Source organism: Marmota marmota, unplaced genomic scaffold (assembly GCF_001458135.2).
Source record: "Marmota marmota marmota unplaced genomic scaffold, marMar, whole genome shotgun sequence".
NCBI lineage: Eukaryota > Metazoa > Chordata > Mammalia > Rodentia > Sciuridae > Marmota > Marmota marmota.
In genome coordinates, this window is record NW_026000174.1 from 32350521 (window position 1) to 32378449 (window position 27929).

At 44.9% G+C, this 27929-nt stretch overlaps 1 protein-coding gene across 17 annotated transcripts in view; it reads left to right on the plus strand.

The window, feature by feature from the left end:
* Nucleotides 1-27929, plus strand: part of Nav2 (neuron navigator 2) — a 704255-nt gene that overhangs the window by 469608 nt on the left and 206718 nt on the right. For 12 of the 17 annotated variants that reach the window (XM_048788487.1, XM_048788470.1, XM_048788471.1 and 9 more), the window contains exons 4-6: nucleotides 7207-7279; nucleotides 16262-16520; nucleotides 21051-21119. In XM_048788487.1, the coding sequence (XP_048644444.1) occupies nucleotides 7207-7279; nucleotides 16262-16520; nucleotides 21051-21119 (401 nt within the window). The remainder of the gene's footprint in view (nucleotides 1-7206; nucleotides 7280-16261; nucleotides 16521-21050; nucleotides 21120-27929) is intronic. The other 5 variants (XM_048788486.1, XM_048788480.1, XM_048788482.1 and 2 more) reach the window with 1 other exon arrangement.

Below are 27929 nucleotides of genomic sequence, written 5' to 3' on the forward strand. Positions count from 1 at the left end.
CCTTGCTGGCATATTACCCCTTAATGCTGACCATGGTCTCTGAAAGGGAACAGAGCTCAGCTGTGAGGGTTTTATTACTAGAGCCTCCAGAGTGAGGACTGACTTCTAGACCTTTAGCTGTGTCTCCCCTTTCAAAACTGGGAAGTCAGAAAGTGCTAGGAAAACAAAAGAAATGGAAAGAAAGTGAGAAAAGATAGTCATGAAGGAATTTTAGATGCTTCATTTTAATTTTTTTTCCTCTAGAAATAATTTTTGGGGGGTCTATATGAACTTACCCATTTGCTCTAACAGCAGAGAAACTTCCATAAATTTATTTTTAAAAGGAATCCTTGACAACATTTGGAAAGCTGAAGTTATAAATGGTATAGTAGATAACATTGCCCAAAAGGCAGGAGCCAGGTAAGGCAGTAAAGCTGGAAGAGAAACAAACCAACATCAGGACTCTTGAGCTACAGGCAGCCCTTGGCTTCTCGCTGGCCCATTAAAACCTTTATGCTTGAGTGATCAAGGCTAGGACACAGGTCATGGAGGCTCATTCTTTTGGACAAAGGTAGCTTTTTTTTTTTTTAAGACTAATACATTGTGATGTTTCAATACATTTTACATTGTGTATTGATTGACTCAGGATACTTAGGTTATCCATCATCTCAAACATTCATCATTTCCTTGGGATGAGAACATTCCAAATCCTCTTTTTTAGCTATTTTGAGTTATACATCCCGCAGTTGTTAACAGTAGTCACCCTTCCTGTGATAGAACACCAGCACTCATCCCTCCTCTCTGGCTAGGACCTATACCCATTACCGTCTTTCCCCATTCCCCCAGAGGGTTGGCTTTAGACGTTAGCCAAGCAAACAGCAGCCCGGTGGTCTATAGAAGTGTGGGCCCTGATGCTCTCAAATGTTTCTCTACCTAAGAGAATTTGAAGCACCACCATACATTCCCTTGTTTCTGAAGTCCCCTTCTAAAATTAAAACTCTAATGTCAGCCCCAGGAACTCTGCCCTGTGGAGTTGTGCATCTCCAGAACCACACTGTGTCCCAGGAGCCTCATGAACATAGGATGACTCTAGGCCCAGAGCGCTGATCCAGGTGGACAAAAATCCAAAGAGAAGCTGGGCGAATCAGGCTTCAGGCCTTGTCTCTGAGGAATGTCGATGAGAGAGAAAGCACTGGCAAGTCAGACATTGAGGAAGACATGCACCCAAAGAGTAGTTTGCTCTTGGTTTGGTTTTATGGTTGGATTTCTTCTCTTTTTATTTTTTCAGGGGGAAAAAAACAAAAACAAAAACAGAGAAACGAGAAAGGGGTATCAGAGGGGCGTGGAGACCTCTTAGATATGAAACCGACATTCCTAGTGCATGTGACCACAGATGTTGACTTCGCTTCCCACCCCTCCTCTGTGTCCCAGACACTCTGGAGCCCCACCTCAAAGCTGCTCAGCCATCCCTAACATGATACAGCCTGGCCTTGGGCTTTCACATTGGAAGGACTCGCCTGGCTGTTGTTGCCATGGTGATGGGGCAGGGTGTGCTACCTACAAGATTTCTCCAAGAAATGGAAGTACTCTGCATTCTTTCCTAAGCCACGTCAGCTCCTCTGTGGGACCTATGTGGCTAGCACTCTGCCCTTGATCAGATGACCTGTCATTGCTCTTCCCCTTGTCTAGTGCACTTTAGCCATCTTGACTTTCTCTGGGTTCCCAGAATGTGGTGTATCATCCTGCATTGAGGCTTTCAGCTTCCAGTCCTCAAGCACGTCATTCTTCCCGTTTGGTGCCCTTAGGTCTTTGCACACATTTGCTGCTTTCCTTTGATAAATATTTATTCTTGAATACCTACTATGCTGCACCCTACTGTATATGCTTGGGGCCACATCAGTCAGCCAAACAGACAAAATGCTCTGTTTATATATAGCCCAACCTGTTCATTTCCTTAAGAAATTCTTGGGAATTGGGCACAGTGTTAATGTCTATAGTCTCATCTACTTGGGAGGCAGAGGAACACTTGAACTCAAGAGTTCAAAGTCCAGCTTGGGCAACACAGTGAGACCTCCAACTTACAAAAGTGAGAGAAATTCTTGCCTGATTCTCTTCCTACCACCCAGGCTGGAGCATGTCTTCCAATGCATACTTTCTTTGCACTCTTTTCTCCTTCATGGTGACCATGTATTTATTTGTGCATTATTCATTTAATGCCTCTTCCCCTACATTAGACTTGACCTCTACAAGGTCAGAGGTTATACCTGTTTTATTCATCACTATATACCTAGCACAGCACATTGCCTAACACCCAATAGGTGCTCAGTATATTTGGGTGAAGGCCTAGGTAAATGAATGAATGAATGATGATGATTATTAATGTCAAGTAACAATATCAGGTGTGGGGGTCACATGCATTTCTGGAAGCAAGTCGTTCTAGCTGATAAAGAATTTCACGAAGGAGCTGAACTGAGCTTTTAGAATCATTGGCACATTCACCTTCTCACTTACCCTTGCCTGAGGTCCACATCTCCTGTTGCCTGGACTTTAGGCATTTCACGTTTTTAAAAACATGACTGTGCCTGTGCCTGATTTTAATGCAACAGCTGTTTGCCCCTCTTCCCAGGGTGCAGATCTCCAAGGGGCATGTGAGGAACTCCTAACTCATAAATACCAGCTCTGCGCTTGCTTGATATGCCCAGAGCACCATCTTGCTCTGGGCTGCAGCAGCTCCCATAGAGATGGTCTTCGTTTGCATTAATCATTTTCATGTGCTTTGCACTTGGCTATGCTGGCATTCAGAGAAAAATGCTGCCATGACAACTGCCACAACAGATGGTATTTGATCAGTTTCTAAGCTACCAAGGAGACATACAGCAGGACTTCTGAGGTTTGCATATTTTACATTATCATCAGACCCAGTCCAGCCCTAATCATGATTGAAATGCAAAGTTTTCCATTTGCCCTCCCTCCTCTGATTCTCTCTCCAGTTGTTTGGGATTTGTTTTGATGGGTGGGGATGTACTTCTGGATATGGAAGACAAAAGCTGTAACATCCATAACCCATGGAAGTTGCCCCTGCAAACTGAAATCCAGAGACTGCAGAGAAACTATTCAACGTTGTGATGGAGGTCCCAGCTGAGGCTGGAGAAAGGCCTGCACAGGGTGGAGCCCATGTTTGGCACCAAGTGTGTCCTGGTCTTCATCTGTCTCTTTCCCTTGACCTTTCCTACATCTCACATGACACCTTTCTGCTGCAGGGACCTCTAAGCCACATGGTGGTCCCTTGGCTGGGCTTCCCACCCCAGCTAATGCTGCAAACTCCAGCCACTTGATTGTAGAGCTCTTGAGCCCATTTCTATGGCAACAACTACCATTGCCTTCTCACCCAGTCCCCACCCGCTTCAGTGACACTGGAATGTTAGGCTTCACATAGATTTTTTTTTTTTTTTAGCTAATTTTGGAAAGTGGTTTATATTGGCCACTATGTGTTAATGAACAACTTTGGCCATATTTACATACTTTTCTGGTTAGGAGTCTTTTCTGTCGCTCACCCTCTCAATTTTAACTGGATCCTCATCTCATGGTGGGTGTCTGGATCACACATGAGCCAGGAGCCTCCTTAGAGATGGCAGAAGAACATCTTTGTGTTGCAGTGGTCCTGCGGTGCTGCCGTTTGGGCTGTTCCCCTCTTGAGGTGGGGTGGGAGTTTGAAATTTCAATAGTACATGAAGATGGATTATTTACCTGTAGAGTATTTGGAAGAAAACTTTAAGGTGAATTTTAATCACAAGAGGGCCTGGATCAAAGCAAGTCTCCCTTTCTGATCTTTTTCCAAATGAAGCAGGAGGTTGGAATCCAGATCTGACCCCTTCCTGCTTCCCAGCCTTGCTCTCCTCCTGGGGTGCAGATGAAAAGAGTGCAGGTCTCTACTGCCTTGTCAGGAGTGATTTTTAACCTTAATGGAACATTATTAAAGAGTGGGTTTGAGACTTCAGGAATGTCTGTGAACAGAGTTCATGAAGGAAGGGAAAAAATTCAAGGCACTTGATAGGCTTGTGAATGATCCTTTAAATGATGATCTTCTTTTTAACTTTTTCTGGGAGTGCCATCCTGCCATGTATGTTGCTCCCTGGATTTCTTCACCCTTTTGGGTGAAAGTGCTCTTGGTGGTTTGGGACCTCTTTCACCTAGTGAAGGAGGATCTTAACACTCCCCCTATTTATTTGTTCTGATTCTCCCTGGTCTGTATGGGAACCAGGATGGCCATGTCAAATGGCTCTGTGGACTATGTAAATGCAGGCTCCTGAGATGGGGAGGAGGACCTCCTGTGTTCCAGCCCCAGCTCTGCCTTTGATTTCTGTGACCTTACCTCATTTTATCCATTGTAGGATTCTTACAAAAACCAACACCATCAAAAGAATGGAGCTCAGGACCTGGCCCAGAGCAGACATCTGCACATTGGTGACTGAATGAATGAGTAAAGGGATTGTACAACTCAGAGTTTATTGACCTCAGTACTTTAACAGTGTGGATTAGAAGGTTTGTGGTTGCAGAGGGCTGTCCTGTGCATCGTAGGATATTTAGCATCATCTCTGGCCTCTACCCACCAGATTACTGAGTACCACCTCCTCCCCTTCATGGTGGTAGCCCAAAATGTTTCCAACAGAACCAACTCTCCCCTCTCCTTCACCATTTATCCCCCAGTTCCAATGGAGAAATACTTTGGAGGCTGGGGCAGGAGGATCATGAGTTCAAAGCCAACCTCAGCAATGGCTAGGCACTAAGCAACTCAGTGAGACCCTGTCTCTAAATAAAATACAAAATAGGACTGGGGATGTGGCTCAGTGATTGAGTGTCCTGAGTCCAATCCCTAGAACCAGAAAACAAACAAACAAACAAACAAACCAAACCGTATCTAAATTATGAAATTCTACAGAAGGATAATGACTTTAAAAGCATCAACACCCCAGAAGAAGTATTCCAGGTAACCTACTTATAATTATTCATGCTTTTAATAGAATTTAACACTAAAAGAATTCCCAGCAGATGGCTGAATTGAAATGGATAAAAGCTAGGTTGCAGGAGGACACCACCGTGTATACTGAATGCTCCTGAAATAAGCCAAGTAAATATATGTTCTCCTCCTTGGAAGGAAATTTCTTCTGCAGAGTAGTGCTTTTCTTGAATGTGTTGGTGTATGTCTATTTCTTGGGTGTCATATGCTGCATTATTGCTGAAAAACCATAACCCATGCACATTAACCCACAGGCATGACACTTTCTAAGATAAATATCAATTAGAACCACTTTTAATTTTTGCATGAACAGGGATTCAGGGATGGTCAGTTTTTTTTTTTTCTTTTTCTCCATGGGGTCATAATTGTCAAAGCCTCTTTCATCAGGCATGTGTGAGGTAATAAAGGAGTAGTATAGGATTATAGGAAGAGACAGGAGCGGAAGATGAATTTCATAATTTTATCATGACTTGGGGTCTCTTTGTGAGGCTACCAAACTCCCTTGAGTGCTTTTGGAATCTCACTACTGTGTACAACAGAGGAGACAAGGGATGAGAGTTAACATTTTCCTTTCTAGCTAATAATTTCTCTTAAAAGCAGAGTTTGATAATAGGATAAAATAGCAAAGATATTTTTATTACACTTACACATGGAAGCATTTTGCTCCAAAACATCATAGGGCACTGGTAGCCATTCTCCTCCTTCTTTTCCTCTTCCTCCAAGATGATAGTACTTGAATGTTACTGGGACTTACTGAAGAAAGATTAAAAGCAGTATCATTTTCCTCCTCCTTTATAAGGGCTGATTTTCTGCATAGTGGCAGGCATAACTTACAATATTGGCATTTGCTTTGTTTGCAAGAAATTGCATTCTTCTCCTTTTTCTAGAAATAAGAAATTGTCTGCCAGATGAGGACACTTCAAGGTGGGCTAGATGCTGGGAAAGAGATGAAAACCCGCGCCAAAGATGCACAGATACAGTAACTTCACGCTCAGAACAGAGTGGATTCTTATAGAAGGGGCACAGTTTTGCCCCATAGCTTCATTTAATGCATTTGAAAGATGTGAAGACTGGGGTAGAGGAGGAAAATGCCAACCTCAGTGGGAGAGTAGATGTGAACTTCAGGAGGACTCTCAGAGCCAGACTCCACTCAAATTAGGGCTCTTAAAATGTAGATGCTTTGCACTTTCTGTGGCTATGAGGGGCCTCAAGAATTTGCTTGAGGATGGGGAGGCAGCATGGAGACATGTACACTGTGAAAGACAACTGTTTATTAGCTCAAAATAAACTTCTCGGGTTAAATACTGGTTTGAGTGCATAAGAATGTCGATAGAGCCTGGGAAGGCGCGTGAGATGGAGCGATTGCCGAGGAGAGTGGAGTTCTTATAAGTGAGATGCAAATTATGTGAAATTCAAAGATCCCTGTGCAGGTCAAAAGCAATTTCTTTTATTTATGGTCATCAGTGACATTAATCAAGCCAGAACATTTTCCTTTAAACCAAAAAAATAATTCGCCCTGACAACTGAAGTCAGATCAAACCTTTGGGGATGACCTAATTGTTCTCTTGTGAGAGCTAGCTATCAGCTCGCCCTTGGCTGTGGCTTCAGTTCCAGCAAACCTGGGAGGCCTCCCAGACCCTGGCAGGGAGTCTCTTCTTGCTACAGAGAGCACAAAGGACAGAGAGGTTTGGGAGGCCATAACCCTCTCTCGTCATCGCAACGTCTGCCATCCTGAGAATTTTGTGAGTAAGCTCTACCCAGATTCCTGCTGAAACTCCCGTTCACCATTTGTGCATCTGACTGTCTGCTGCTTGGGTGGCTGGAAATTTCTCCCAGGTGCTGGGAGATGGGTGGGCACACCAACCTCGTCCCCATCTCCATTTTTCCTGACAGCTGTTCAAATTTTCAGGATTGCATTGGTGACACTGATCAAGATGAGAGCTCTCATTCCACCCTGGTTATTTTTGGCAGCTGTGAGCAATCCAAGGCCTTGAATTTTGGCACTGTGTGGTTGGGATATTAGGTAACCTTTCCCTGAGCAAGCACAGACAAAGAGGAGTCCTGTGCTGCATCCATCCGTCCGTCCATCCATCCTTCCATCCATTGGCTGTTTTGACAGCATTCCATTTGCTCTTGGTTCCTAATGAGAGATGGCTTGGGAGAAGGCTGAATATTAAATACAAATTGTTGTTTTCTTTCCCCCCTACCAGATTGAAAACATAGATGCCTGCTTGAATTTCCTGGCAGCTAAGGGGATAAACATCCAGGGGCTGTCTGCAGAAGGTGAGTGAGAGGGCTTTTCCTGCTGCTGCCTTTTTGCTGTCAGCACTGCCCACCTGCTTGGTACTTACTGGTGCTGTTACCATGGTGAAGGGATGTTGGTAGACTCCTCTGGTTTTGTTTCCTTGCCTAGCCTCAACCAACTTTAGGATAACCCAAAGAATCACTCTAAGAATGGCAGTCACATCTGCAGCCATACCAGCCATCTGGAAGCCACTGAGGGGGTGAGCTGCTCCTGTTGAAGAAGGACTGGCTTCAACAATGCTGAATCTGTCTGTCTGGTGGCTCAGTTAATTATCAAGTCAGGTCTTATCTGTGGGAGAGAAAACACTTTAACCGCAGCACATGCTAAACTGTACAGCTCCCAGGGGAAAATGCTTAAGCCTTATCTTTTATTAGAGAAGCAGCACTTGTCCTTGCTCTTAAGGGGGAAAAAAAAAAGCATGAGATTTATTAATGCATTACTATATTTCTACATCCGGATTAGTTTTTAATTAACTTAAATTTGGTGGCTAATTAGCACGTTAGCATTTGCTAGCATTTTACAGTTAAATTATGTATGGGTCTGGAGCTGACTGGTCGGAATCCTCAACCTCCTGAGGCAACACCTAACCTGGAATCATTCACTCTCTCTCCTGTTTGTAAATACAAGCAGCTGCCAGCTCAGACTCTGCCATAGGCCCCGTGTCCTCCCAAACTCATTAGGCTGCACCTGCCTCCAGCTTTCCCAGAACAGGTAAAGCATCTCAGATGGTACACCTTTTCCAAGCAAGGGTGCTTTTTGAAAAGAGGTGTGTGAGCATGGACCGCAGGGAGGGGCCAGGGTGAGGCAGAGGGGAGCAGTGAGGAGAGAAGCAGTCAAGTGGAGCAGGTAAGTTTGGAAATGTGATGGATTCTCTATGGGGTTCGTTCCTCAACTTTGCTCTGCTAGTTGGTGAAAGCTTGGTTTTTCTGGCTGTGTTCCTCAGCTGTAGTCTCTTCCAGCATTGGGGGTGGGTGGCATAAATAACTGATGTTAATGGCTTCTAGGTGTAACATGACTGTTCAAATAGTTTGGGAACTCTACTACACTGGACCTGTCCCCAGGCAGGCATGGTCATTCTGCTTTGAGAGGCCTGAGAAGCACCTGTAATGTGGTCAGTCTTAATCCCTGCTCTTACAGGAGGATCCCTGGAAGACTTCTCTGCCTTAGGGTGTGGGCCATCATCCATGTAGAATGCTCACTGCTGGGGCACAGGTGGTGGTGGTGGTGGCAGGGAGATGCAAATTCCCATTGAGAGAACACAGGATTTCCTCCTGGTGGGGAGTTCTTGGGCTGACCAGTAGGTGGCAGGACATGTTCCTCCTAGTTTCCAGAGAACAAATGGACCCCAGGTTCAGGTCAATGTCCCCCAAGTAGAGCACCACAGGGACTTTTCTAGAATTATGATTAGTATCAAGGCCTTGGGGGATGCAGATCCTGCAGGCCTGCTTTCTCCTGCCCCCAATTGCTCAGCACCTACCCATTGTCTTGCCCTCTGTCTCATTTGTTCCCCACATCTGCCCCATCCTCTCTGTACTCTAAAGCATAGAAACCTCTGCAATAAGTATTTGTTGAATAATGAATAATTGCCAACTGTGCTCCTAAGGGTTTATCTATGTTGACTTCTGTTCTCACAACTGAAGCTGGAGTTTATAAAACCCTTAGTTTACAGATACGAAACTTTGGCTTAAAGGATATGAGTGACACCCCTGAGGCATGTCACTAGAGAGTGGAAAAGGCAGGATTTGAACCCAGGCTAGTGTGATTTCAGAGCTCATCTTTATGGCATTTTCTGGGATGACAGATGAATAAAATCTGCATGTGCCATATATAGGTGAAAGAAATTGGGTTTAGAGCTCTTTGTTCCCTGGAACGTGGTTTGAGAAGGTGTTGTGTGGCCCTCAGTGGCACAGTGTGCAAGGAGACATTCTGCCCTCTGCCCCTTTTTGATGTTGGGCTGACCTGTGGGACCTGAGCACAGGAGAACATATTGGAACAGTGTGTTGAGGTGATTGACTCTGGGATGTAACTACAAAGTGGTTTTACACTATTTCAATAACAGCCCCCAACTGTGTTGTATTGAACCCCCATCTTCCCTGCTGGGTCGAGACTCACTTAATGATATCTTGGCCAGAATCCATAACTGTTCAGTCACGTTCAGTTATTAGCATAGCTTTATGTCCATGTTTTTGACTCAGTCTCATTCCTTTTTAAATTTCTCTACTCAAAGCTCTTTTCCTCCCCCACACCCCCCAGCCTGCAGGAAGTCGAAGGGGAATGGGGCACGGTGGCAAGGCTTCCCTTCCTCTCTCCTATCCTGATTCCTGTGCCCAAGACTGCAGGGTTTGGGCAGTGGAGGAGGTAGGGTTCTGCGCTGGTGAAGTTGCCATCTTCCTCTTGGTCACCGTAATGGTCACCGTCCCAGGTGGGCTCAGCATGCCCTACTGATGGGACTCACTCCCATGCTGCTTTTAGGCCACTGGTAGTTCTTTGGTAAGGTTCAGCCAGCCCTCTCACCATGGTCTCACAAACCCCAGTGTCTGACATGGAACCAGCAGGAAAACATGCTCCATTTTCCAGGAGCAAGGGTGGAGCAGGACTCCTATCACCTGGAAGCAGTCCCCCAGCACACAAGTTCTTTCCCCCCTACTTAGGTGGCCCAGAGGCAGATTGGCTGAGTCTGCTAAGCAGATTTGCAACTTGAGACTGGAAGGCCAGGTTCCTTTTCTTATCAGCACCCCCACTTTGATTCTTTTGGGGCCTTCACCCCTCTGACTTCCACATGTTCCTTGGGGAGGGGAGGAGTTCTCCTGTCTCCATGATCATCAAGCATCATCCTCCAAAATGACATTCTGTTATTAGATCTTATATGGATTTCTTTGGAGGGGAGGTTAGGGAGCAATGATGGTATTTGGTGCTGAGGCTGAATCTGAACTACGAAAGTCTCCTTGACATTATAAAGAGAGAGGAAACTTAGAGCCCTTTGTCATCAAATAATTCACAATTTCAGGGTTCAGGGAATATCTCACCTGACCTCTTGTGGGATGATAGGATGGGATCAGTTTATTGAGAACATACCATGTGTCAGTCACTGAGCATTCGTGTCTTATTTAATCCCCTGGCAACTCACTGAGGTCAGTGTTGCCATTATCCCCAGTAAGCAGATTAGGAAACAAAGGCCCAAAGAGCTGGAGTTATACACGGGATGCTACATGCACCCATGGGCAGTGGCTAAGCTGCCCTCCTTTGCTGATTCAGGGGCCTGCTGTCTCCAGCCACCTGCATATCTATTAGAAAAGCATTAGTGTTTAAAAGAATCATGTAGTTTTAATGTTTTTTTTTCCTTTTGAAGATGATTGAGTGCCCTGGGGTGCCTCCTCTGATGAAAAACAAACACATGGTGGTTGGAAAGCCCCATAGGTACATCTCCACCCTTTCCCAGTGACTGCAGCTGCTTCACAACCAGGAAGGTGTGTGCACCTGTCCTTGCAGGTTGCAGCACAGGCCTGCTCCAACCTGCGCGTTAGAGAGCCACAGAGAGCCTTTGTTCCCGGGCTCAAACAGCGGGTGCCTGGGGGCAGCAATTGCAGCCACCCAGCCCTGGAGGTGCTGCTGGTGTGAGCCTTCCCTGGCCCAGACCTCCTGCCCCCTCAGTGTTCCTGCAACTTGAAGCTCAGACACATCTCTGTGCTCTTAGAGCCTTGCCAGGGTCCTGTGGGCTTAGACCTCTCCTTCCCTGAGGTGATGTTCAAGATCCACCCTCTAATCCTTCCTGACAGGAACTCCACCTGTCACAGCTGTCTGTCAACCTGCCCCTGGGAGGGAGAATGGCCCTCATCTTTGGCCATTTTTGAGATCACCTGGGCTTTGTACTACTTGACCCTGAATCCCCAACCTCCTTCAGTGGAGAAGCAGAGGTCCAGGGTAATGCACATTCTTTTGTATTTTCTGGGTGCATCCTATATACCAGGCACAGTGTTAGGTACTGAGGGTCACTGATAAGTCAATTGTATAAAACTACCCTTGATCCCAGTTAGTAAGAGAGCTCTGCTACCTACAGGATTCACTGGTGGCCAAGAAAAGGTAGGTCAGCTGCACCTGGGGCAGCCAGGGGGCTTCACAAAAGGGGTGATATTTTCCTGGGTGTTCTGGAATGAGAGCTCATTTGCCAGGCAGAAAAAGTGAGGTGAAGGGAAGCCTAGTCAGCAGATGGGACATGGAGGCAAAGGGCTGGTTCTTTATCAAACTAGCCGATTGTAGAAATGGAGGCAGGAAGAGCCATGCAGGTGACTCTGGAGGAGCGTGTGCTTTTGAAGGGAAATCTGTCACTGACTCGATCAGCTCTCTCCTGATGGCCAGAGACCTAGAGACTGAGCTTGCTCCTCCTTTCATCCTGAGCCAGACGGTAGGGGCATTCACTGGACCTATTGGGTAAAGACAGCAGGTGGAATGTTTCCATTTCTCCTGCCCACCTCAACTGAGTGGGCACACAGTGGACTATTTTTGTTCCTTTGTCCCAGTGGCCGCAGAGGCTCTGCCCCCACCTTCTCATCCCTCCTCCCCTGTGACGAGCACAGTTGGCAGGCTTGTGGGCAGGACCCAAAGGGCCACAGGAGTGGGTGGAAAGGGAGGTGGCCCATGTCAGTTATGTAGCCCATCCATCTTCAGGAACAGACCATAGGAACCACAGTCCCCTGTTAGTCAGGGAGCCTCACACAACTGTAGCAGTGGGGAATCAAATAGGAGTCCTGCACCCCTGTGATCTGCTGCAGAGCAGCCCGACTTTTGGCTTCAAATCATTCTACTCGCTAGAGCAGGTTTCTTTGTATTGGATTATTCCATTACTTTGGAAACCAGGCCTGAGGTTTTTCTTAAAAAATGTTGAAAGACAATAACGTCTCTGTTTCACTTCCCATGATGCCCGATGTTACCTACAGCATCTCCGCAGATTAGGACCAGCCAGTGGGGACAAAGAGATCAGCCAGAAACCAAACAACTTAGGCACCAGGCGATGGAACATTCTAACAGAATGGGACTGTGACCTGTGCAGTTTGTCCCAGTTTGCATGAGAGTGGCTGCAGGAAGAGGAAGAACAGGATTCCAGTGTTCAGTTAGCTAGGGTCCCCTTGGACAAGTCATCGATAGCCTAACAACTTAGGTCTGTGTATATTCCTTCTAGAAGGAAGGAAGTCTAGAAGGTGAGCAGGTGTGTGGATCAGACACTAAATGATAGTCCTTTTCCCACACCTTGGGAAGGGCCATGAGGGAAACATTCTTGTGGGCTTGCAGATTTTGTTTTTAGACTTCTCTATGGAGCTGGCTCACCAGGCCTCGTGGAACACAGACAAATACCTTGGAAATGTGGAAGGAACATGGTTCTAGCTATTTTGGATACTGTCTGTTGTAGACCACCCATGGTTTAGACTCTGGACTTTTAGAGCATCCACCACTCTTGATTTTTTTTTTTTTTGTGATCTAAAAAAAATAAGAAGAAACAATCTAAATGTCCATCATCAGTGAGATAAGTAAACAAAATATGGCGTATCCATATGATGAGATGCGTCTCGGCAATATAAAGAAACTGATAAATTCTCTAACATAGTCCAACCTTTAAAACATGATGTGAAGTGAAAGAAGCCAGATGCAAAAAAACTGCATATTACATGATGCCATTTACATAAAATATCCAAAAAAAGACAAATTTGTAGAATCAGAAAGTGTATTTGTGGATGCCTAGAAGTGGGTTTGGGAATCAATTGCAATTGAGTATAAGGAATCTTTCTGGGTGATAGAAATATCCTAAAACTAAATTTATTAAATGTAAGTAAATTTATTAAATTTACTTAAAAAAACACTGAATTTGAACACCTAACTTTATTGATAGAAATTATATAATACCTTCATAAAGCTGTTTTAAATATCAGAAAGAAAGTCACCATTGCATTTTCTCTAATATGAGATTATTCATAACTGATTTCCTTCCAGATACCAGTGACTGGCCTAGGGGGAGAAGGGAGCGATCCTCTTCTTGGGCTTTGTTTGGGTAGAGAGCCCTGAATGGGTTTCTGAGGAAGCTGCAGGTAGGGGGGCCATATTTTCTGAGCCAAAATGTGAATTTGAGTCAGGCAAGGTCCCAAGTGCTTTGCACTCATTTTTCTCCTTCCACCTTCACTTAGTTCTCCTAAGAGCCCCATAGGAAGGTGCGATGCGACATACGCTTATTTTACAGGAGAGGAAAACTGAATCCCAGAGAAGCTGAATCTTGCAACAAATCAAAGTCTGCAAATGGACTATAGAGATTTGACCCCAGAGTTTTCTGGCTCCAAGAAAATCACTTCTCTTTGTGATAGTGCTATCCCCTAAGAAAAAGAGGATTTGCCAGAGGAAAATTATACTCTTTGGCAGCTAAACATGCTTTAAGGAACAATGGTACAAACCGGTATGAGCAGTGAATGGTTTGATGACCACAGTAGCTAGAGACAGAGATAGCACTGGCTCCATCTTCTGCAGTAGGATTGGCTGGTGGGTTACGGGGGTGCTGACAGGGATGTACTGACTTTTCACAGTGGGCAGCCCTGAGCCCATGGATATGCTGAATTGTTAAGTCCCTCTCCTCTTTGTTTTCTTCCATAGTTTCAAAAAATATGTTCAGAGGGGCTGGGGTTGTGGCTCAGCAGTAGAGCATCCGTCTAGCACGTCTGAGGCACTGGATTTGACCCTTAGCACCACATAAAAATAAATAAATAAATTTCCAACAACATATAAAATATGTTCTGGGATGTTTGACACACCAGAAGAATAAAGAATACTTATATGCCTAAGAGCTAGCTTAATAAATAGAACATTATCTGGTCTCCTTTTAAATTCATCACACAGACTGGGTATACATGTAAGCCAAGTTAGACCATGTCAGGATACCAGACTTGGAGCTGGAAATACCTGGATTTAGGTCCCAGCTCCAGGATTTATTACCTTGGAAAGGTCATAAAACCTTTCTGAACTTCTACTTCCCTGTAAACAAAATAAGGGGAGCACGACCTAGTTCTCAGGTGGCCAGGATTAAGAGAGATGGTGCATGGGAAGAGCTCAGCCTGGCACATTCTTACTAGTAATGGTGCTTGGTATAAACCACACAGCAACCTGATCACTGTAAAAGGCAACCCAGGCTGCCTCTCTCCCCATGATTAGCATTATGTTCTGCCTCCAGTGATTTCAGTTTTGAGAGAAAATTGTCTGTTTCCCCAAGTTTCTTCCTAGGTGCAAAACTGCAGGCCAGAACATTGTTGGCTTATTTCAACTTTTCCCCTCACTCCTGTCACTGTCCACCCAGGTGGCTACAGGTGTGTGACTTCTTCATGTGAGTCTCCATCAAACCTGGAGCTGTATGATAATCTTATTCAGGATTCCGGGGCTTTTGTTTACATAAGATAACTAAGAGCAGTGAAGGCCTTCACTATAAATGGTGCACTTTCACACATATATTCTCATTTGATATGCAAAACAACCTTGTATGGTGGCCTGGGTGGTGTTGATGTTGTCATTTTCCTGAGACCCAGAGATATTAAGTGATTTGCCTCAGGTGGCACAGCAAAAGATTGATAGAGTGCAGATTGGAACTCATGGCTTAGGTTTTCTGACTGTTGTATTCCTGTCGGCTCTGTTCCGTGATCAGAACCTGCTGGCTCCCAACGTACTGTGTGAAGGCTGGATTCCAGAGGTGGGTCCTGTCAGTTTCTCCAGTGCCTGGAGAAAAGGATACTCCAGCAGAAAGTAGTTAGTTCCAGCCTAACAGCAGATCACACCAGGACCGATGCCCTCCCTGGCAGGCTGCTCTTCCTCCTGTGCAGGGGACAGGGCTTGTTCGGAAGGGACTCCGTTCACATCTCTGCATCTCCACTGGCCCTGGAGGAAGCACTGTTTCTTCATGAGTAGCCTTTCCCCAGCTCAGTGCTAAGCAGGGTGTGCACCCCCCACCTCTCTAGCAAGGCCCCAGAGCTTCCTTGGTGCGTGTCCTTTGCCCCTTGCCCTTTTGAGAAGAAATCCAGTCCAGGGCTGCAGCGAAGCAGAGGGGTCCGGGTTTGTTTCCCCCACAAGTCTCCTCCTGTCCCTTCTTGTGGGTGGCCCTGGTACCTACTCCTCAGGATCAGTTTAGCTTCTTGCTTTCAGCATTTGGTGTTAAAATACTGCATAAAAGGAGGAAGGGCTCATGGAGAAACCCTGGCGATCCATAACCTCTGCCTGCGAATAAATGTTTTATTCTTCTCCACAACTCTTTATGCATGCCTTGAGGCAAAGGCATCTTAACATCCTAAAAACTACTGTCTGGAATAACAGAAGTAGGCTTCCCACTCTGCTCTAATTTATTTTAATATGATATTTTGTATGAGTTCCTCATGGAAGCCAGTCCTTATAGTCTGTCCCTACACCCATCCCAAATTACAGTTATTTATCCAATGGACAGGAGAGGCAGAGCCGTGTATCTGAAAGAAGGGTGAGTGGGTAAAGCAGAGTGAGGATTTGGGAGTGGGATGGTGGCCACTTGGCACGCGTGGTGTGGCTCGAGGCTTGGAACATGAACTTGGCAGAGCAGGCCAGACCAGTGCGTCTCTCAGAGTGCCAGAGAGTGCCTCTGTCCAGGATCGGCCGCTTTGCCTGCAGAACAAGCACAGTCTTGCTGGGGAAGCCTGCTTTTCAGTGGTGTCCTTACTGAGAATTTCCTCTTGGCACTAGCCAGACATCCAGTCTCGACTTGCCTGGTGTATCCACTCTAATCCCAGAGGGGAGAATAAGCTAATTTCTTTGTGGTTTTGGCCTGCGTTTAATTGACTGTGATCCCATTTAAGTGTTCAGGAAGTCTGTCATATCCTCTAGGAATTAAACTCCTGTGAGGGCTGAAGCAGCCCATTGAGTGGGAAAAAGAAAGGACTCCAACAGCTGACAAGAGTCTCTTTATTGTCTTGCAGAAATCAGGAATGGGAACCTCAAGGCCATTCTAGGCCTCTTCTTCAGCCTCTCTCGCTACAAGCAACAACAGCAGCAGCCCCAGAAGCAGCACCTCTCCTCCCCTCTGCCGCCTGCTGGGTCTCAGGTGGCAGGGGGCCCCTCCCAGTGCCAGGCTGGCACTCCTCAGCAACAGGTGCCAGCCACTCCCCAAGCCCCGTGCCAGCCTCACCAGCCAGCGCCACATCAGCCCTCAAAAGCACAAGCCGAAATGCAGTCCAGGTGGGGCTCCTTCCTTGCCGGCCGAAATGCCTGTTTTTCGGGTGTTCTTTGCACCCTAAATTATAATTTGTATCATCTATGGTTTTCATTGAAACTTCTTCAATGTTAAGTGCTACTGGTAGTTAGGAATTCACATGACCTTGGAAGTGGATGCAAGGGGCCTCTTCCTGTGCCTGGCAGAGATGTGTACTTTTATAGGTCAGCATTGCCAGCAGCCAGCACTAATTAGCTGCTCCTGCCATGACTCAGGCCCATTACACACATGCTCATATGTTATAAATAGCCCCTAAAATAGACTTCAAACCCCTTCTGGGTGTTGGCCTACAAGATGAATGCTCAAAGTTGGAGTAATTTATTGAACAGATGAGAGAGACACAGCCATGCTTTTGAAAGGAGGATGACTGGGTAAAGCAGAGTAAGGATTTTGGAGTGGGACAGCTAAGTCATTTTACTTGGTGGAGGTAAAAGTTCTGTTATAACAGATGCCTCCACTTTTCCAGAGCAGAGAGAGAAAAAACATGCCAAAGAAAGGTGGCAAGTGTTAGCCCGGGAGTAGCCAGCCACCTTCCCTAAGTGGAGCGTTGTCCCCCATTGGTAGTAACCATGAATGTGACTGGGTTGTCTTGAACTTACATGGTGGGAGCTGTATTATGTTGAACTTGGGGAAAAATCATATTGCACAGGATTGATCCCTGAAGGATTAGTGCCTGGACCTTGCCAACCTTCCCAGAGGGACTGATGCTTGCCACTCATACTCACCACAGAGCAGTGCACAGGAGGCATGCCTCTGTAGTGACTGTCTACTACAATGAGAATAGTTGCATTCCTAAACAACTCTGCAGAAGATCGCCATGCAAATCATTTTTTTACCCTGGTACTAGAAATTGAACCCAAGGGTACTTTACCATGGAGCTACATCCCCAGCCCTTTTAATTTTTTTATTTTGAATTGGCCTTGCTAAGTTGCTGAGCCTAGTCCCAAATTTTAGATCCTTCTGCCTTGGCCTTCCCAGTAGCTGGGATTACAAGTGTACACCACTGCTCCCAGCTAATCATTTGTTTTAATGGCAGAATAAAAGTAGAGGGTTAGGAACTAGAAAGTTCTTGGCTTATGATAAAGTTCTGCGGAAAAGCTCATGATAATTGTTTTCTTTTCTGTCAATCTTTAGCTTTAAAACCTGATGTCATTGATCAAAGTGATTGCTTGATTTTATCTAATGTGTGCTACAAAGTAATGCCTTTTCTTTCCAGTGTCCCAGAATCCAGCATTGATACTCATAAGGCTTCTCAAACACCTTGATACCCTTTGTCACCTGTGGTAGTTGGGCAAAACCCAAAGCTGCTCAAGTCTGGCAGCTGCCTTATGGATAGTTGCAGCTTTTTTCTCACGAAAAGTGTGATTTCCCACTTGTGAGGCTGTTCAGACCAGCAGTGATGGGTGTAATGTGAATCAGGCCCCCTAAATAATTATCTAATTATATCCATTATGGAAATTTGTGGGATAGGAGAGATGCCTGGAATAGCAATGAGGAACAGACAGCCATGCAGCCAGGCACTGCCCACTTTCCCTGGAGACCTGCCCGCATAGAAGCCCTTCCCTGGGCAGAGGTTCCTTGGCATTGGATGACTTAAAAGATCAGGGCATCATTTCCCAAACTGCATTCTGTAGAGTTTATTTACTTCCTAGGGTGTTCACTTGAGTTGTATTATGAGGGAAGGATTCTGAAGGGGTAGAAATGGGGAGATAACCTGGGTTAGGGTGTTACAACTGTTATTGCAAGTCTGCTCAGATCCTTGAAACTGCCAGTGTGCATTCTTGTATTTAGTTACTGCAAAGCCTTCTATGTGCCCAGCACTGTTCTAGGCACATGGGAGTCAGGATGAGTGAGACAGGCAAGGCACCTGCTCCCTGCATGCTACCAAAGGAGGCTGAAAAAACGGGCAAATTAATGGAGGAAAATGTCAGGCAATGGTGAGTGATGGGATTTGGAGGTGCTGGGTCACTCATTTAGGTTAAGTTGATGGGAGGGTCTCTCTGAGGAACCTGAAAGCAAAGAGGGCCGCTACCATGTCCAGGGAAGATAGTTGTGGCACTGAGGACAGGTCACAAAGTGCTTGCTGTCAAATATGGGTTTTGAGTTTGGACTTTAAGGATAACAGGAAGACATGGGGGTGGTCTTAAGTATGAGAAAGACTTGATTGGATTTACAGTTTTTTTTAAAAAAATCACCATTGCTTCTCTTTGGAGACTATAATGGTAGATGGGCTAGAATGGAAGAAAGGATTCCAATTAAGAAGCTTCTGCAGTCCTGGAGAGGATAGTGGCTAAGATAAAGCTGGTGGGACAGGTGTGGAGATAGACGCATGCAGGATATTTTGGAGTTTGAGCCTAGAGGCCTGGAAACAGATTCCTTCTCTGGAGTGAGAGAAAGAGAGGAATCCCGGGTGAAGCCTAGATTTCTGACTCAAGCAATTAGCTAAGTGATGGTATTATTTATTGAGATGAGGAAGGCTGGGAGAGGAGCAGGTGTGCATTGTAAACCTGCAGAAGGCGAGGTGGAAAGAAGCATCTATTTTTATAAAGCATCTCACTGTATAGGGTTCCAAGGAACATGTGTTCAGACACACAGTTTTGGGTCACTGAGCCATGCTACCCTGAAGCACCCGTTTCCATGGTAGGTGTTTGTTTTCTTACTAGAACCAGATGTTCTAGTCAGCATCCATCTCCCTGTAAGAAAAAAAAAAAAAAAAAGTCTTGGTACTAAATGCTTTGTCTAAAGACAAGCCAAACTCACTTAAGCCAGGTTTGTGCATTCATTTTTTAAAAAATATTTTGGTTTTAGTTGTAGTTGGACACAATACCTTTATTTTATTTATTTATTTATTTTTATGTGGTGCTGAGGATTGAACCCAGCACCTTGCACATGCTAGGCGAGCACTCTACTGCTGAGCCACAACCCCAGACCCTGTGCATTCATTTATTCTAGCTGCACAGTGTTTCCTGCCAATCTGACTTTCTGATGCTACAGAATGGTGACTTTAGAGTGTGGGGCACCACAGTAGCTGTATATCATCATTTACACCTTTATCTTGTCCAGTTTGGGTTGTGTCTGCAGATGGCTGGTTTTGTCCATTTTGTATGGATAATTTCTACTGCTCCTTCCACAGGATAATCTTGTTCTCAAGGTCTAGTGATGTGAGATCCCATGCTAACACTCTAGCTATAAGTTTAAGAATGATGTGATCCATCTCTGGCTCAGTGCCATTGTATGGCTAGCCCCAGATTCTAGCTTTGATAACCCAGGCCCAATGGAAATGACCGAACCCTTGATCATTGGTGTCCGATGTTGATGGGAGTCCCAGACGCCGGGTTTGTTTGGGCCTCCTGTTAGAACCCTGCCTCGGCACCATTTTGAAGCCATGTAAGTCCAGCACTTCTTGCGGGGTGGTGAGCATTACAACTTGGCAGCTTTCCATGAAGTTGGCTAATGAAGGGGTTGTGGAGGGTTGCAAAGGAAGTCCAGGAAATTGGCAGGAAGGTTTCAGAGCCCTCCTCTGTGGCACCCTTGTGGAGACTCACTCTGCCTCTTCCCCTCAGCAACTCTCACAATTTACATGGTGGCCGAGAACTTGAACCACATATCACCCCATGAAGTTCCTCACCCATCTAGTGTCTAGAACAGTCTCCAAGACTCACACGTCTATCTGTGTCTACCTTACCGGTGATCAATATTCAGTTATTTAGGAAAAAACCTAGAAAAGTACTTTTTTTTTCCTCTCCATTCTTTTCTCTCTCTTCATTTTGTAAGAACACTGAAACCAACACTGTATTTCTCACTTCAGATCCTTTTATGATCATGGTACAAGATACATGAATGTAAGAAAGAGAAACACTTTTATGATTCAGAAGGCAGTAAATAACTTCAAATTGTTCTTCTATTAAGCCTAACCAAGATTCTTCATATGTACAAATTTATGGTCCAAAAAAAGACCACCAGAATTCAAAATTTCAACAGGCTTTAAGCGGTCATTTCTATAGCAGTAAAAGCAAATATTTCTAAGACCAGCAAAATTTACAGCACCTATACCTTTGTTTGGGATTGACTTTATGGACTGTTGAGGTTATGTACCTGAGAAGTACCTCAGTTGAACATGCCTATGAAATAGATACATCTCAATGTTTCAGAAAAGTATAAAGTAATATTTTACCTAAGCATCTTTATTTTATGCCTTGTAAATACTTTATACTTTAAACATCTTGTAATTTTAGAAAGGTATGAAGAAAACCTGTGGTGACTGGAAGCAGGAAAGATATTGGTATTTAAGGGGGGAAGCATAAAAGTTCTTAAATAGTTTTGATTGCACTTTCTTCATATTGGAAATATATTGTATCAGTGAAGCTGGACGTAGAAGGAAAAAAGTGTGTGGAGGGGAAAAAGCCTCCTTGTGCTAGGCTCTTAAGGTTTGTGTGTCTAATGTATCTTTTCTCTCCTCACTCATCTGTTCCACTCTTTTCTTCCCTATCATGCAGTGCCTCATCCAAGGACTCATCTCAGAGCAAAATCATCCGCTTCACTCTGGGTCAGAAAAAGATCTCTAGGTTAGACTTTCTCTGTGTCCTGCAAAGCATGGTTTAAACCCAATCCACTGTTCCTTTGTTCCTTCTGTGCTGGCTGACTTTCCTTTTGATTCCTCTCCCTGTTTCGTGTTTGCAGTTCCAGAAAACCAAACATGCTTTGGCTAATGATCCAGTGGTGGCAAGTTTGGAAAGTGACTGTGGGATTGTTTGTGTGTGTGTGTGTGTGTGTGTGTGTGTGTGTGTGTGTGTGTGAGTGACAGCATGGGAGTTAGTTGGAGGTGTACATGCTGCTCATTTGATCTTTGCCTTTGACTGCTTGGTCACCAGAGTCCATTCAGATTTAGAGAAAGGTGAGTTTCTAGGTAGTTTTTGTGACAATTTAATGACGAATTTCTTTCTTGCTTTGTCCTGGCGCTAATCTGTCCTCACCTGCATCTCATTCATGTGTGCTGTGCTTTTTGTTGTTTTTGCTGCTAAAAATTACTAGTGTGGGATTTGTTTTCTCTTGAGTTATAAAGATCTGAAGCATGAATAGAAAACAGCAGGGCATCTCTGTCTTGTCTTTGTTTTGGGATGCCCTGGCTTACCAGGGAGCAAAATAAGTTTGCTCACTAATTCTCTCAGATTCAGACTTTGACCTCCCTCCCTGCTGCATCCTATCCTGAATCCTAGGATGCTTTCTGGGGTATGGGAAAAGCCAGTTACATTGTTATATCTACTGTTATTTTAATTCACCAGTTGGAATGCATTATCTTATTTAATCCTCACATCAGTCTTCATGAGGTAGCTCATGTCATTATCTCTGTTTTACAGATGACGAAAACTAAAATTTAGAATGTTGGGTAATATGCCAAAAGTCACACAGAAAGTGGAAGAATGAGGATTAGAACCTGATGGCTTCACCCCAGAACCCTCAGTTGAACCCCTGTGCTATACCATTCCCTCCTTCATTCTCTTATATTCTGGTGTTTTGTGTGGTTGTGGAAACTGATAAACTGCTACTCTTGGTTTTTTTCTTCACATCGCTCCTGTAGCATCCAAACAAAAATCACTGCTGGGTTGGATTCTCCTCCAGTGCTATGACTAGTGTCTGTGTTGACTTCTCACTGAACTCTCATTTAAAAGTAAAGGGAGAGCTACCCTTTGTAGCTGTCTTCATTCATTCATGTTCAAATCCATATTGAGCTAACTGCCCCCACTTTGCCAGCTCCAGGTGCCTCTTCTAACCAGAGTTTTCTTTTCTGAAAAGCTTCCCTGTGGGGAGACCCAATCCAGGATCTGCCTGGCTAGTGAGGGAGAAACCATGTGGTTACAGGACATCAGCCTGTTACCCACACTTGGTTCCTGGGGCAGGAGGGAACCTGTTTGTGACTGCTTTCCCTACTGAATAGCAGGAGGCTTCAGTGCAGGCACCACTGCTCTGGCAGGCTGTTCCCAGTTAATTCGAGAGTCATGCAAATGCACATGCATATGAAAGGAGAGGGGAGGGGCGGGCTTGGAGGAAACCTGAAATCTAGTGTCTGTTCCCACGATGTGCTCAGCTCTGAAAGATAAAGGAAACAGGAGCTAGCTGGGAAGATATCTAATTGGAAGCACATGCCCAGCCCATGCATGGTTTGTTATCTCTCCCAGATAATGGAAGGAGGCAGTGGGAAGAAAGGAAGAGCTGGAAGATGCGGGGATGTTCATGCCTTCCCCACCCCAGATTCACATGGTCTGGTCTGGCTTCTCTTTAAGGTCACATTACTCACCTAGAATTTCTTTTGGGTGTAATAAGGCCAATAAAGGGATGTTCTTTGTTTTATTATTTGCCTAAAATCTCTAGCCCTGCCTTTCACCACTTTCTCAACCCCAGCGTCCAGTAGGATCCAGATGAGAATTTTAGCTGATTACACACCACTAAGTATAGCATTAGTTTGGTTGCCAAGAAGCTGCTCTGCCCCTTCTGGCTGAACAGGCCACCTTCTTCAGAGTCCTGGAAATAGGTCTCTTGTTGGAGTGCAAACACTGAACACCTGCCAGAGCCAAACACCTGGACAGGAACCAGCAACATTGACCCCAGTGTGGAGTCTCCCCCTTGAATTTGGCTGTGGGAAAGGGGCCCATGCAGGGAATTGGTGCAGGCTAATGGACCTCATGGATTTCAGCCTTTGATCATATTGTTTTACTGGTATCCCTGGTGAGCCACAGCTATGTAGGCTTATTCTGCCTTTGAGAGACAGAAAATCACAGTGGCTAGGAGATATAGTCATCACGATTGGCTGGACAAATTATTCAGCCTCTGTCAGCCTGTGTTTCCTTATTGGTAAGATGGAGTAGTTCCTGATTCTCTCAATGTCATGAGAGTTAAATAAAATCATTCCAATTCCATTATACCTGGCAAATAATCAGTGTACCACAAATGGCAGATACATGATAATGTTAGCTTTTAGGGTTTATCTGGGCCAGGTAAAGCAACCAGAGCACGTCTAGCCAAGTCTCACAGCATCGATCCCTACACAACTGTCTCATGGAACAGAATCTGTGGAGTTAGTAGTCAGTCCTCTCTGCTTAGCTGTGGAAAAGCAGATGCTGTGGAAATGAGAGATTTAGCATTTAATCATCTTGTCTGGCAAAAAGCATCTCTGATTATGAACACCCACCCCCCAGCATGTGCACACAAGCTGCCATCCTTCCTGGGAAGGGCGCCCCTGTGTTCCCAGCCTTTGAAGTGGTTTGGGGGAGAACTGCTTTCTTCTCAACAGCACGTACAGTGCGTGGAGCAGAGGAGCAGGGACACGCTGGTAGGTTATATGCAAGGAATGACAGTTTTACTGCCCTACCTGCTTGGTTCTGCACACGTTGGAGAAACTGCCCATGGCTCTAATAGCAGCAAGAGTTTTTCCCTACCTTGTTTATAGACCACTTCCCTTAAACTTAATTTTTTTTTTAAAGTAAGATGTGTGTGTTCTAGAGAACCCATCTGTGCCCTCTGTCATTTTGAACATGGAATGATCATGAGAGGTCAAGTTCTTTTCTGAGAGGAGCTGTTGGGACCCTTCAGTGCTGTGAATGGCATGAGGCTGACCTGCCTGGCTCCACTCTCGCGGCCCAGCTCCAGCAAGGCAGGCACAGCGGGCAGCATCTGTCGAGATCCTGTAGTTTTTCCATGTGGGCAAGACCCAGCTTCTCAGCAAGTCAGGATTCTAATGCTACTGACAGCATATGCTCCCAGGCTGGAGGTTGATACGAGTTCCGTGACAAACAGGGACGTTAACATTAATGAACTTCAAAATGTTTAGCCAAAAGCCTAGAGTCTGTGTCACTGGTAGATGAAAAGATATTCTGCTTTTAACTTCAGCTCCGCTCTCAGCCTCTTAATTAATGCCTCATCTCTAGAGGGCAGGGCAAAGTCCAAGCTTCATAGTATGACCTACAAGGTCTTGCCCTTCTCCAGCCTCATTCCCTTCCATGCTGTGTCCAAGTGTCAGGACACATGGAGTCTTTACTCTGTGCTTTTTATGGGTTTTCTCTCTGCATGGCATGCTCTGCCCGCTGTGTTTTTTCACCTAGTCACATTTCCCTTCAACATGCCAAGTCTTTCTTTGGGGTTCCTGGTCATCCCACCAACCTATGAGGGTATCATTTTCCTGCTCTGAATTAACTTTTGAACTTTGCAGAGTTAATCAATGTACATGTAACCTAGATATCAGCTGGGGTCAGCCAGCCCCTTAAAATCTAGGTAAGATTAAGCATGCTAGCTCTGCCCTTCTTCAGCTCGTAGACAGTCCAGTGTCTCCCTGTGACTACACACGAATCTTCATTCTCTGGTTGTCCTTTGGCCTTGGAATTCTGTACTTAAAATTCAGTCTGAATTAATTCCATTTATGAATCAATTCATTATCCTAAGAGATGTTTTGGTTCCCCTGTGGATGAGTTCTTCTAACCCACCATACATTTGTTCACAGCCTTTGTATGTGAGGTGGACTTGGATAAACCTTTGGAAGAGAGGGAGGGGGCTTAACTTTGGAACAAGCAATAGTCCAAATCTATTCACAGCAGAAACCAAGTTTCACACTACGATGTCAGCATCAATTCCATGAACCTTTGAAGATACTACTTGGTCTCCACCTGGTTTTCTGATTTGGTCAAGCCAAATATCATGGCTTGGTAGTGGGTGACATGAGCTGGCTGGAGCCTTGTAGTGAATTTTGGTGGCTGAGTGCCAACCTTTCTCTATCAGCTGTATTCAAGGCCTTCAATAGCTCCTTATCTGTGTCTTAGAAGACATGGCACAACTCTGCAGCCATCCAAGGGATGTGCCACTCCCATCAAAGGAGCGTTTAGGTCCATGCCTCATTGAAGATAAACTGACTTTGACCACCTATAGGAAACCCAGAACTGTCTTTGTAAATCCAGACATCTCTAGTTAGATGTAGAGCCCTGCTTGACAAAGTCTGTTTCTCTGAAAATGTTGATCTCATATGATGAGTTCTGTCTGCCTCTCTTCTGATCCTTTAAACTAGACCCTGCTATTTCCTTCCTTATCTAATTCTTTCCTGTACCGTTGCAGGTTTCCTTTATGGAAGTGTCCAATTCCTTTATGAATCTGTGCTCAGCAGAGAGGATAAGAAGGGAAAATAACATGCAATAAGTACTTATAATTTACAACTAACTCACTGGGTAGTTTATAATTATTCCAAAGTTACAGGTAAGAAGCATGAATCTCAGGCCTGGAGTTGTGGCTCAGTGGTAGAGCACTTGCCTAACATGTGTGAGGCACTGGGTTTGATTCTCAGCACCACATATAAATAAATAAAAGGTCCATAGACAACTAAAATTTAAAAAAAAGAGAGAGAGAGAAGAAAAAGTATGAATCTCAGAGTTGTCTTGAGACTGGTCCAAAGTCTCGAGGGTAGAAAATCCTGTATTTTATCCATTATACCACAACTACCTCACAGAGGACCTGACAACCTACCTGATTCAGGCTTGTACCTGTCCCCTCCTATTCTTGCTCTGTAGAGTCCATAAGCTGTCCTAAAAATCTTCTGTGGGTTCAGTCTTGGATCAGCACAATGGGAACTCTCCAGGAACTCTGGAAGAAATGCATCTTTTCCTCTTCATTGCTTGTTTGCCTCCCTATTCTTCGCAAATTCCCCATTTTGAAGCAGAATACTGTGACCCATGTTACCTGTACCACTTAATACCATTGCTGTGCCACCATCTTGAAACAGGTCCATAATTCTTTTCCAGGCCTATCTGTGGGCATAATGACTCCTGTAGACCATAGCTGGGTTAAAAGTCCAATCCAAGAACCCGTATCTGCACTCTTGGATGTGAGTGCTCAGATAACCATGACTTGAAGGGCCTGCAAGACACTACTTACATAGGAAGCAGAACCAAGAGGTCCTAAGATCCCATGGCTGGAGCTCCTTCGTCAGCTGTGTTAGTCATATCAGGACCCCAAACACAGGCACTGAAACTGCTGGTTTTTTGCACCCGATTCTGAGCCTGCCTTTGTGGGGTAACTATCCTCTCCCAACAAGATGAGGCAAATTAACAGGGGGGCAAATCCTGGTGCGGTGGGCAACAATGCCTTCAACACTTCACTGTCACTAGCTGGAGGACAAGTGAACCCCCTCCATCTCTCCCAGCTCCCAGTCGGGGAATCGGGCCAGCTTCTTTTTAAATGGATAAATTTTACAGTCCTCTCACACCAGCTCATGTTCCCTGTTTATTTTGCAACCATCTTTCTTGCTCAGCCAACAAGAAAAAGTTTAAAGCGATTGCCTGCTTATATCTAAAATGCTTCCAGACTGAGGACTTTCTTTGCTGCTTATGGAGTTGCATGGAAAGAGAAGCCTGAAAGCTTTATGAGTTGAAAATTCAGGCTGATCACTGGATCTGATACTAGTCAGCTGAGGTTCCAGTTGCTTTTAAGCACAGCTCAGTTGGTTTTAACAGAAAGATATAACTAAATATTTCATCGTTTATTCATCTTTCAACTTTAATTATTGGAAACAGCCTACTTTGTAAGTCTCTGGACCAAAATTCTGATTCAGGGAGTCTTACCCTTAACTCTTTGGGGAATGGGCCATAATATCTTTAGACATATTACAAAGAAGTCTGGTGATTTTATTTTTAAAACCATCCGAAACGAGGTGTTTTATTTCAAGGGAAAGTGTGTGTTTGTCTTTAGGCAGACCAAATCCTGCTGGTTTTACAGAAAGAATTGTGATTTTTATCATCAACTGTGTGGAGAAACTGGGCTTCAGCCTCAAAGTAATGCCACAGTGCTGGGCATGATGGTGCATTCCTATAATCCCAGCAACTGGGGAGGCTGAGGCAGGAAGATCGTAAGTTTAAGGCCAGCCTCAGCAACTTAGTGAGGCCCTACACAACTTAGAAGAGACCCTGTCTCAAAATTAAAAAAAAAAAAAAATGAAAAGAGCAAGGGATGATTAGTTGCTCAGTGATTAGTGCCACAGTATCCCTCCTCCTCCCCCTGCAAGAAAAAAGTAATGCCACAGAGACAGGTTGTCAGGTGTTAACAGAAAATGGACAGATGTTTGAAACTAGGCCTTCAGTTTTCATTGCAGATGTATTTGGTTCTGAGTGATAACAACTTTCTCCTCAACATTATAAGTTGTGTCCTTCATATCTACTTACCTGGATGTGGCCAATACTGTTTTCAGTATTTTCCAGAAGAGATGTACACACAGGGTAAAGAGTTTAGGGTTAGGCTTTTATGTTCTACACTTGATGAAATTTGAGGTGACATGACTTGACCTTATTGCAAAGTAAAAACTACCCTTTCCCAGAAGGAAAGGAAGATGAACTTTGTATTTCTAA